Source organism: Diadema antillarum, unplaced genomic scaffold, assembly GCF_040938485.1.
Source record: "Diadema antillarum isolate AM-2024a unplaced genomic scaffold, OU_Dant_1.0 seq00000829_RagTag, whole genome shotgun sequence".
Taxonomy (NCBI): domain Eukaryota; kingdom Metazoa; phylum Echinodermata; class Echinoidea; order Diadematoida; family Diadematidae; genus Diadema; species Diadema antillarum.
The window spans coordinates 609903-622382 of record NW_027271705.1 but is presented as its reverse complement, the minus strand read 5'-3'; the positions used below and the strand labels follow the sequence as shown (position 1 = coordinate 622382).

Below are 12480 nucleotides of genomic sequence, written 5' to 3'. Positions count from 1 at the left end.
CATGATTTTATTTCAGTTCGTTTTTATTTTCTTTCTTTTTTTCATTCAATCCATCACCCGTGAAAATGCCTATTTGAGTTGCTCTCAGAGAGATAACCCAATCAGGTTTGCCGCGTATCCCTGCAGTGATTGAATAACATTGATGACTCGAGAAGCATAAGGAATCACTATCATACAAAATGACATTATGTTACGACGGAACTGCGATGAAATATACCGTTAATCTGTTTTTCTTCCTACTCCGCTGGGGAAGTTTCTATTTGTAGACGTCTCTGATTACCTGTAATTAACCGGATGAAGTTTGATTCATTAAGATTTAGAAATGTTCCTGCTTCGTAAAGTTGGAACTGCGCTTCTTAAACCTTGTCACAGATAGAAAAAAAAAGGAGAAGTGTGCTACAATGAAAAAAAAAAGAGAAACAACATCTCCAGATACAAATATTGCAGGAATAGCTAGTAATTCGTCATATAATTTCTCACGTATCCCACATGCTTACCATGCTTACCGCACTAATTGGTTCGGGGGCCCCTGCTGGATAGCGGCTTGTGCGCTGTATTCTTCTTGCGTGTTATGTTCACGAGTCGGATGAATTTCTCACTATCCAATGTTGTAAGTTATGCATTATATGCCACCCTCACACATTAAAGCAAACTGCGCCCATTCCCATTTGAATTGTCATAACCTTGGTTGTTGTTTCATTCAATGTCTTCGCTTGTCAGTAATGTATTACTTTATAGTGCGTCATGTGGCTGCTCTGAGCCTCATTTCCTGTAGAAACATCAGTTACTGTTTTAAGTGATATTTTTGATCTAATTTTTTGTTCTTAACATAAATTATGTTAGTGTTCCATATTTCCTTACTCGTGATTCTATTCTGTCACCAGCCACTGGAATAACAAGCTTAAATTTTCTGAAGCCCCATTCTATTTCTCTAAATTTGCAAATTCATACTCACTATCATACATTCAGTCAAACCCGTCTACAGCGGCCACCCAAGTGTAACGAAAAGAGTGGCCGTTTATAGACAGGTGACCGCTATAAACAGGTGATCGACATCTCGTATGTATCGCACACAGGTACACCATTGTATGCATCTTTTTACGTTGTGCACATGCTACATCTATGCAGCTGTTTCATGCTCTGAACAATGCCGTAATTGATCGCGTTATATCGCACAGGAGCGTGCATCATACAGCAAACAAGACTACTAGGCCTGAATGGCAGATGAATACAGCGATGGCAATCATTGAACTGTTCGCCATGCTCCAAAGCATATAAAACATTTTGAATTATCGGCTCTCCTCCAGCTTCGTATGGTCTGTGGTCGCCTTTAGCAGGTTAAAATCTACTGCCGCAAACGTAACTGGTGGGCGTTGGTCCCGTTGCACAGATGGCCGCTATGCTAAGGGTCTTAAAAGGGGATTATTCTCAGAGTTGGGGAGTGCGGTGTGGGTGTTCAGTAGCCGCTGGGCAGGTTTGACTGTACTGTAAACAGGTCATTTATAAGTTTAAATTCATATCCGCAGAGTTGTTTCCCCTAATTTGTACTTTGCTTTTGTATTCATTTGTATGGTTGTAATTATTTTGTGGCATTACATGACAATATGAAAATGAATTGAAATAGAAATTAATATTGGAAACTGCGGATTACGTTGCATATTTTTTTCCAAAAAAATAACAACAACATCATAACGGATTTTTTACTTTCAGCTTAAAATTGTGGTTATCTTTCTGATGATTGAGCTTGATTTGTTCACGAGGTGAAAGGGTGACAAAAGGGTATTACGAAATGATAAAATGAAAATACGAAATAGATTAAATTCTGTTTGAAAGAAATAAAAAACAACAGGCAGGCCAAATTCCAAGAGGTATAATCGCGGAAAGTAATATACGCTTAACATTCAAAAGCTCTCATCACCAATAAACGTATCGAAAGAACTATAAGAGCAATATGCCAGGCATGATGTTATAAAAAAGAGCTTACTTGTTTTTGGTTCAAAACAGGATAAAATCATTTTAAGGGAACACTGTAACCTCTACCATTCGGTCATCTTTTTTATCTTTTGTTTCGAATTCACTGCAAAAATCTCTTAAAGTAACTAAACAAGAAAAATTATTAGGCTATCAGAATCAGATGTGAACATGTTATCTAGTTAATCTGTGTCGATTACACAATCATGTACATTATGTGAGGTGTTATACCTAGGTGTTTGTCCGCCAATGATGCAGAGTATGCTGTACACACGACGTACAGAATGTCTACTGAATTTAAATCAGAACTGAAGATGTCCAGCTTTAGACGACCTTAGGATAAGAACATAGTTATAAGTCATGACTTTACACAGGATCAAAATTGGTGAATGGTTAACAACTGCGAAGACACCGAAGACAAATAAACAAATGGGAAAGAGAGGAAGAAGTATAGTTTTCCATTATTTCTATTATTGAAAGATAGATTTCGGCATAGATTGAAGAAGACTTAAATAATCTCCCAGACACTAATTGCGGGTACCGTGGAAGAACGATTTAAGAAATCCTAGAACTGAAACACGTCACCGTGTCTCTCTTGACGTGTGCATAATTAGGTGAGATGATGATTAGATTAGCATTTTAGATATCGTCCTCATGAGTTTGTGAGCAAGCCCAAACTGAAGTCACCTTTTCTTCCCTTAAAAATCAAAATAAAAAAAGATATCATCAGGGAATTTTCAAAAATATTTGGCACCGTGACGATTTTTCAGAAAATGGAATCTTGACGCCATTAGTTTCTCTGAAACATCATTTGAAAAGAGAGTGGTGTTGGTATTCGCCTTGGCAGACATTGTTATTTCAATTATCATTATTACGATTATTGCTATCATCATCATTTTTATCGTCATGACCATCATCATCACTGTAATTATCCTCATTACTATTATTTAAGAGACGTTCAACCCAGCGGGAAAAACGGAGTTTGATAGACTTCTAGGTCGACGAATTTTCATGTCTAAAGTGTTGCTATTTCATTGCGGGAATTAATCGTAAGAACTTAAGCCCCCCCCCCCCCCCCCATGAATCCACAGAGGATATTTACACGAAAGCATAATTAATAAAGTTGCAATTATAAAATCTTCATGTCCCTCGAATTTGACCAAAGTTTGCACTTTTGCGATATTTTGCGAACATACACACTGTCATGCAACTGACACACAGAAATGAAGAATAAAGACAGACTTGGTTTTTTTTTTGTATGATCCTCTTGTTCTACTTCTCCCCTTGTTGATGCCCTTCTTTTTCAGGGGTTGTATTGACTTACGGGGAGACATTTTGTAAGGTCGTACCTTCTACTTTCACGGGTGAAAGAAGTACAAGGATCGGTGGCGAATGATCAAATCTAAAATATTGATGTCCCTATATAGCACGATAAGATCACATGCACCGATAGCTCAATTTCTGTGTTTGATTTCACGTACTCTGTCGGCGAAATGGTATATGGTTGTGATGCCAATGCGACGTCTTGTATTACCATGTATAGTGTGTGTCGGTGTGATTTTTGCCGCGTTCTGTGACGAAGCCTCACGAAAGGAAAGCCCCTCAAATGCTGGACGATTTTCTCGTTAGTTTGCCAGCGTTCATCATTTTAAGAGATGATGCTAAACTCTGTACGCTTTGAATTACTCGTATGTCTGTTCGCAGAAATGCCAGCTGTTTGCAGGCAGAACGATGATACTAATAAAGGTGAGAAAAAAATGCCGAAAGCATTGCTAGGAATAATCACTATACCGATGACAATTGATCGTCATAAAGATTATAAGTAGTATCACTTATATTATAATCATTGTTATTACTCTTTATAACCAAATTTCTTTTCATAACTGACACATTTAACTCTACAGAGAAAACTGAGCTTGGGTTATTACGCGCGTATAATCAAGCTATCCAAACAATAATGCAATAGCTTATGGAAATAAAGAACAATTATTCTTTTTTATAAGTAGACACTAAGTAATGAACAGGCTCGGAATATGCAGCATACTAAGATCCGAAGCTGGCCTTTGGGTGTTTTTCTCTCTTTGTATTTGATCTGTTCTTGTTGTTGTCCCTTTGTTGCAAATAATATCTATTCACTTCCATTCAAATAATACCAGAAACATCAATTCACTCTCGTATATCACTGTACGACGTAACAGAATACTTCCTTTGCCAAACGTAGATACTGATATACACATTTCTTTTTCAATCTAACAAATAGAATGACAATAGTACAGAAAATAATTACCAAAACAATATTGAAGTGTATCATATCTTCTTGTTGTTGTAATTGTTTTTGTTGTTGCTTGGTGGTTGGTTGTTACTTCTTTGTTTGTTTCTTGTATGTTTTCATTGATTCACGTTATGGAATCAGAATCAGTTCGTGACAATTATGATGTTACCTACTCTAAAATTGTCGCATATTCCAAAGGTGTATCGCAATGACCACCTGATGATCATTTTAAAAAAAGATGTTTCTTGCCATAAGTCCAGCAGGACGCAGCTCCTGCGGTTTCCTGTTTCCTGTATGTTGCACGCGACGAGGGTAGTGTACTGCTTGAAATGATTTAATCAATACCCGTCACGAGGACAACGTAACGGTACTCGCTCAGACGACATGAAGGCAGCTGCCTCTGTCTTACCGTCCCCTGTTCCCCTCGCCCCACTCAATTCCCTTCTCCCCCCCCCCCTCCCTCTCTCTAACAATCTCTCTGTACTTTATTTTCAGATAAGCATCTCATATTCATTTTCGCTTTGCCGAAGTCGAATTAGGAATCTTTTTAAATACCTCTGTCTTTCAGTTGACAGAGCACAGGTCACCGCCCAGATTAGGATTCTCTGTAATAAGCTGACAAAAATAATCATGTCATTTTGGTTGACAGACTGACTTTTAAAATTAATTTCGTCTTACCCAGGATAGTAATCTGTTCTCTACGAACTGTAAAAACTTGGCGACCTAAAACAAAGCCGAAGTCATCGTAGTTCTTTCTGAATCTTTTTTTTCTCGTGCTTTCACTTGGGAATACAATAAATCTGCATAGCACACCTGAGTGACCGTAACCTTTAAATCCTCTTTCTAACTTTTTCTGAGAAACTGCACCTCTTAACTCTTTCTTATTTCAGTAACCTATTAAATGAATTAGGATGGTCCAATTTAAACGAGTCACACGTTTTTATAATTTCAAAGCTTAGAGATAGCGTTTAAATCGAATTCATTTTTGCTTTTATACTTTTTGCGAGTTTTGAGCTGGGCGATCATAAGATGGTTCCAAAGATTTACAATATTCTGAGCTTTTTGCTAATTTTGAGAATTTTTAGATAAAGATTCAAAGAAAAAATGCTAGTTCGAGACAGATCAAGCCCTTAAAGATGTCAAACATCACGACGGACATTATGCGTTACAGCATATCAAAGTTCAATGCAATAACATAATTCAGATTTTTAACAAAGTTTGCCAGAGGTTGTTCGGCATTCCAAAAACGACTGAATAGAACTATCTATGGTCTTAATACTTTATCGGATTGCCCTTACCAGGAACCAGTGGCCTGAATCGATATTTACTCGAGCCTCAGGAAATTATATCTATAAAACTTAATACATAATGGAAGCCAGTTTGTGCGCTTCCAAGCTAGGAAGATTTGATTTCTTCAAGTAATATCAATTTGTATTGTAATGCAAGACTGGGAAAGCGTAGAAGAAGAAAAGTAATAATTGGTGTAATAACATATTCAATTGTTATATATGCATTGTTTTGTTTCGCTTTGTTCCCCCCAAAAAACAAACAAACAAACAAACAAACACAAAGTTAATTGTGGCAACTCCAGCATTTTCCTATTTTCCAACAACTAATGTATGAATTGTATTGTATTTTAGTAAGGTAATGGTTCTTGGGAAAGTTTGTCAGTAGGATTAGAACCATAAAAGATTAATCAATTCGACGACGTCACTGAATCGTTGTATTGAAAGGTGAGACACTACGACATATCATAAGCAACACGCGCACGAGAAGTTGCAAAAGTGGTAGGTTGTACGCCACAGCATGTTCACTTAGCTGGGTAGTTGGGCAAATAAATACTGGCTCAGCCGATGCACGGATTTTATTTGTCCATCTCTCAGTCCGGAAATTCTATGTGCATTTCATTTCCTGTCGTTTCAGCGCGGCTTCTAATTTCAGCTCGGGTTTCTCCTCCGTCGGAGCTCTCCGTCGCAAGGCCCTTTTCTTTCTGGCTGCCGGCGAATCCACAAGATTTGAAAGATTTCGCATTGTTAATAATGGGGCTTTCTTCCCGCCACCCCCTCCCCCTCCCACTCTATGTGTCTTATTAATTATTCATATGATGTGCTTGAAGGGAGTGTGACCTTTTTTTTCGCCTGCCACCTTTGTATCTTTCCAGGTCACTGTCCAGGCAACCTGTGTAACTCTTACTGCCATGTCGGTTGATCGGTACATTCTCATCGTTCATGCTGTCAAGTCACGGACCACGAGGACGACAAATAAAGCAGTTATCATCAACGTCTCCATTTGGTTAGGTAAGGTGCTAAAACATGCCAAGCATAATCTTAGATTTTAAAAAAAATGATAACCTATACCACTACAGCCGAAGTGCACTGGGGTTAGACTGGGCAATAGCTACAATTCCAAACTAGACAACATTCTTTCCGCATTGCCTTTGACATCTACCACCAAATTTCTTTCTCATTTCTTTTAAGAAACCCCTTAACAAACATGGATTTAGAACGGCATATATCCACGTCGTTAAGTCAAAATTGACGAGATTCACTTCAAGAAAAAGTTAAAGATAGTATGAGACAACAGTTACCGGGTTAGATGTTTATTTCTACTGTACTTAAGAGTACAGACCGGCTGGATAGACTCGGTTGTTGTGTCATATTTCAGTACTTTCAAAATCTTTCAAAATCATACATTTTCCCTTTTGTATGAGGGATTAATTATGGCCTCCATTTCAGAACCGACTTCGTATAAACTGGATATTTGTTGGTTGTCTTTCTGTGTGTGTGCATTTGGCAACCGTTTTGACTGCTCCTCAGGAAGGCCTATATTTCTTGTGAATATTGACCTCCATTCGACTTATGGTAAAACTTTTTTTTCCGGACACTGTAATTGTCACAGTTTTTGTGGTAGAAATGAATTACCTAATGTTAATTGCTTACTGTCTAGCCCCTGCATAGTAACTTTACAATTAACGGTAACTCTACAGTCAGTGGTAACCATCTGGGATTTCTTGGCTTCGATTGGCTGTGGAATGGTATTGTTATTGTAGTTACCATTTATTGTGAAGTTACTATATATTTATTTTTTTTTTATGCAACGGATCCTAATCTCTCTAATTTGTCTGGTTGGTCTTCCATAGTTTCCTTCGCGGTTCATCTACCGGTGGCAATATACCAGACTCTCGATCAACAAACCAAGATCTGTAATATGGCCATGGGACCCCAAGGACTCCACGAAAAGTACTACTACCTGTTCTCCTTTATTTCCATGTACATCCTTCCGCTGATCATCATCCTCGCGTGTTACGCCAACATCCTTTTCATGGTCTGGAGAAAGTCGAGTGCAGGCACAGAGAGCGCGGCCGCTCACGAGCGCTCCATACGCCAGAAACGCAAGATTACGCGCATGGTTTTCATCGTGGTCCTGCTCTTCGCTGTGTGCTGGCTTCCCATACAATGCCTGCTGATGTGGAGCAATTTCAGCAGTGGTCTCGGCAGGTCGCAGGACCTGGTCACCATTGGAGGCATACAGTTCTTTGCTCTCAGCCTCAGCTACGCAAACTCGTGTGTAAACCCTTTTATATATGCATTCACCACAGCTAGTTTCAAGAAGCATTTCAAGCGAGTCTTTGCCTTCTGCGTCGAGCCTGAGGAGAGTGCAGATGAAAAGCCAACCGGAAACGCTGGTTATAGGAAAGCAGGCAAGTACCTTAACGAGTACTCGTCAGTGAACACGTGCGATACCAAACTGTGAGCCTCAGGTATTGTCAATAGCCATGAGTAGGGTTCGTCGGTTACACATCTTGCATATGAGGAATTGTGCAAGGAAAAAAAAGAAACTGACACAGATGCAACATGTAGTGCGAGAAACCAATTCTCTGCATGCATGAAACTAGCAGATTAAGTAAAACCGCAGCCAGATTCAATGATAATATGACACGACGGAAAGGCGCAGGATGTGATCTAGACGAGCAGTGGCTCTGCTTTTGATATATGGCTCTTGAAAATCGTAGATGTACCATACGGTGATATAATACTATGTTGCATCACCATGACAAAGCCTCGTCGGGTCTTGGCTGTGGCCCCATGTCATAGACGGATATCATGCTCATATCGAAAACGATTAAGCAGACGTTGCCGGCTCGTGATACGATGGTATCAGCTCATCCGTTGTCCTCTCCTATACAGTGGTGCTGTCTTGATTGCCATGGTACTTACGTGAGCTAAGTATTGTCTCACCCGTCTTGTTTATTTCAGATCTGACTTCACTCAAACGAAAACTCATTGGAAATCAGGATAGGACGGTTGGCCGATGAAAGTGTCTTTAAAATGGGGCGAGTAAAGAACATTTGGACGTCAACCCAAGACCCCAGCGCGATGCGACGGTGGACAGTTCTTGTGACATTGGACATTTCCTAGTATAAAGGAGAGGCGCGGGAAATCCGCTCTCAAATGTCGGCCGCTGTTTCAAGATCGTTTTGAAGACCAAGGAGTGCTAATTGCCTCGATCCCATCCATTGCTTCTTGTTGAAAAGAAGAGACTGGAGTAACTGTGCGGACACATCGGGAGGAATTCGCGCTTCTGTCTTATGCAGATCGAGGACGAAGGTGGCAAAGGACTGAAAGCGTGTTCGCATTTGAAGCACATTGTTCAACCAATGATCTGTGAATGTATCTATATCTGTGTTCCACCTGCCATACATCGCTACTTTTGAAGACACACGCGCAACCTGCACTCCGTCCTGAGAATAAGCGAATTTGCATTAAAGTCAGCCAAAGTTCGTCTGCAGAGCATAATGTATACAGCTGTTAAAATAGAGGAATCAATAGTGGAGACATGATGAAAAGTATGTGGATTGGCGTCTCGTGTATTTCGTCATTAAACCTATACCGATGCACGGGTACATTGCCATGACGCGTCTCCCTGATGACCCGCCTACTTCTCTGCCGTGCTGTCAGGTGATCTCCTGGTGCTCAAATTCCCTTTGCAATCCCGGAGGGTGCTCAGTAATTTGGATCGGATATCACTGATAAAATGGTCTCCAAAGGCGTCGCGGTCAAAGCTGTATATTTCCACCTCGTCGCCTCTAATGCCACTGATGGCGCTTAGAGAAACGACTCGGCCTAATGGCTAATGGTTGGACTGACGTGTCGGCGCAGATATATGCATAGTGGGAACCCAGGTTCACCCTATTGCTGTGTGATGTTTTCGATTTGAAATGCGATGATATCGTATTCTTGCATCTTTGCCGGAGCGGGTTTTCTGATGTTGACGGTTCGTTGTCTGCAGGTTCGTCCTGTGTTGTTTTGTTTTCTTTCTGCCCTGCTCTGTTTTGTTATGCATCTAAGAAATGGACTCGCATAATGATTTCATAGCCTCGGTGTAAAACTACCCTGCCAGACTGTGAGGTAGGAACGTTCTTGTCTGTTATAACTGTGTAGTTAGATATTTCCCCCTTTTTTCTGTGGAAATTCGAGTGCAGAGCAACATAGACAGAACTCCTGAGCGTATCATAAATGATATGCCAAAGTCACTGAACCTTATAGTTCATTTTTCTCTTTTAGCCCCAACCCTACCCCACCCCCACTAAAAAGGAGATTCATGTGTTAAGGTGGGATTTCACGGAGCACGCGAACGATTTGCGAAGGACGCGAATGGCAAAATCCAGCATTCGTATTTTAGTCTGCAAAAGATCGCCAAACGAACGTGAGGGTTCGGAAGCGTCGTCAATTGTTCGCGAATGTCGTTTTTACTTCGGCGAGAATTTCAAAAAAGTTTGAAATTTTTTGCGAACCTTTTCCGCACACTTGGTCGTGATTTGCTCGTGAATTGTTCTCGAAAGTGTCTGTAAAGCCTCGTCATATGCGCAAGACCTTCGCAAGACTTCGCAAAATGTTCGTGAAACCCCAAACAGACTCCGAAACTTTGGAGAATGTCTCGCGTATGTTACGCGAAATCTGCGAAGTTTTTCCGATCATTTTACGACGTAATCGCAAACTGTTCGCGTACCTTTTGAGATGTTCTCGCGAAAGTTTAGCGCACGTTTGGGGGATGTATCACCTATTCGTTTTCTACAAATAAAAATCGTAGCATACATCTAAACATCAAAGAATTATTAACAACTATAGTAACAAAAGAAATTAAAAACTGTAGAGATTATGTGTTGGAGGAACTGCAAAAAAAAAAAAGGCTTTACTAGTGGAGATAGGCATTAGGGAAAAAATGTAGGCAAGCACACGATAGAGAAATGAGAACAAAAGAAAGGAGAAATAGAAGGAAAGAACAAAATTTCAACTCAAGACAGCTTCCACCTCTCCTTGGGTACATTTTCTCCCATGATTATTGGAAATTTTTCGTTGTTCGCATTTCCGTCGCGTGTTCTTCGTGTACGTAACATGCTGTACTGTAGCAATGATACACACGACATTCGCACATACGTCGTGAAAACTTCGCACAAACTGCGCAAGAATAGTTTTCGGCTTCATTGTCGGAACACATTCGGAGAAAAACTTTTCCGAATGTTGGATTTTGTCATTCGCGTCCTTCGCAAATCGTTCGTGTGCTCCGTGAAATTCCACCCTTAATATCTCATTATCACTGTTTCAATAGCAAGTGTTTTCATGACATGCACCAAATCCTTTCGAGTTACACATGGTTGTCTGGTCTTAAACCGTGAATTACCTTGTGCGGTACCAGCATCCAGCCCATCCAGCGAACCCTGACATCATAAGGTTAGCATTGCCAGGGACGTGCTCTAGCACAAGGACACGTGACGTAGCACGAGGAAAGCGTGGCTATGTCCTGTTGCTTGTCATCCACATTTCAGAGCCCCTGCCTTTCTCGCGGCGGAATCAGAATTTATCTCCTGGTTTGAGACCCCATAGAATCTCTGCAGAGCATATTCCAAGCTCTTTGTTTAGTTTATTTGCATTAAAAGCATTAGAAATATGCCCAAGATACATAAAAACAAAAAATATGTATGATGGAATACAAACACATGAAGTTCATAAATAAAGTTCATAAATAATGCAACGTACAATTTGAAATACTGTGACAGTACGAACAAAGACAATGAAGTTGGTGAGGAAACAGCAAGAAAGGAAAAACCCTTGTGAGTATCTGGCCCATGTTCTTTAACATGCATACCTTTAAGAGAATTTGAAATGTTAGCTAAGTTGACATAATAGGGCAATTCAAAATGATACAAACATTTCAAAACAAACTACGAAGGTATGAACGATGCGAAAAAATGAAGAAAAAAATTGATTCACAATGTATATAATTTTCTCAAAGGAATCGTTTATATTTGATTTTGGATTTATTCATGTTTTTTAACGCTTTAATTTCTCGAGGGATGAAATTAATTTAATCTATAAGGACCCTTATAATAATTGTAATTGAATTTTGAAAGAATGAGGTGTGCATATGATGTAGAAGATAGTTTGCTAAATTTCTAGTTTAATAATTACGAATAACACGATTAGAGTCTAAACGTGATTCTGGAAGGAATTTCTTGTAACATAAATACGTGAATATACCCTACTGTAAAAGAAAAATGTACAATTGCAGCATTCTACATAGAACAAAAAATTGGTTCTGAATGGGCAAGATATGGAGCAGGATCTACGATACGTATTGCACGTTTTCGTAAGACACAAACTCTGTTTAACTTCCTTTTTTTAATGTATTGCCCCAAATAATTATCCCGCTTATGACAAACGTGGTTTAACAATTGGTTTACAAATCATTTTCAAAAGTACTTTAGGCATTGACTTCAATTTATACATAACACCAGTATTCTCAGCCAACATGTTACAGATTATTTACATGATCATTCCAGGCAAAATTCTCATCAATCACTTATCCTAAGAACGTTAAAACCGATACATGTTTTATCTGAGACGCACAAATACTAACAGAGAGATTTTCAAAATTACATTTTCTCTTGGTGAATAGCATACAATCAGTTTTCTGAACATTTATTGTAAATTTATTTAGAAAAAGATATTTTGTCATCAGTGTAAATCGTGGTTCGAGATAATTTGTAATTCTAAAATATGCTTATATAAAAGAAACATGCTTGTGTGATCAGCACAAAGAATAAACTTTGAAATTCATCGAAAGGGGGGGGGGAGGTAGGAGGAAGGGCGTTTGACCTTTGACCAAACTAACAAAGAGCACTACACCTACCCTACCCCACACACACACCTACACACACACACACCCACAAATACAAA

The 12480-nt window shown here is 39.5% G+C and overlaps 1 protein-coding gene across 1 annotated transcript in view; it reads left to right on the top strand.

The window, feature by feature from the left end:
* LOC139740041 (G-protein coupled receptor 54-like) overlaps nt 1-8695 on the top strand; it is a 100812-nt gene extending 92117 nt beyond the window's left edge. The window contains exons 2-3 of the mRNA XM_071650634.1: nt 6405-6540; nt 7383-8695. Coding sequence (XP_071506735.1) covers nt 6405-6540; nt 7383-7996 — 750 coding nt within the window. The 3' untranslated portion in view covers nt 7997-8695. The remainder of the gene's footprint in view (nt 1-6404; nt 6541-7382) is intronic.
* The last annotated feature ends 3785 nt before the right edge of the window (nt 8696-12480 follow it).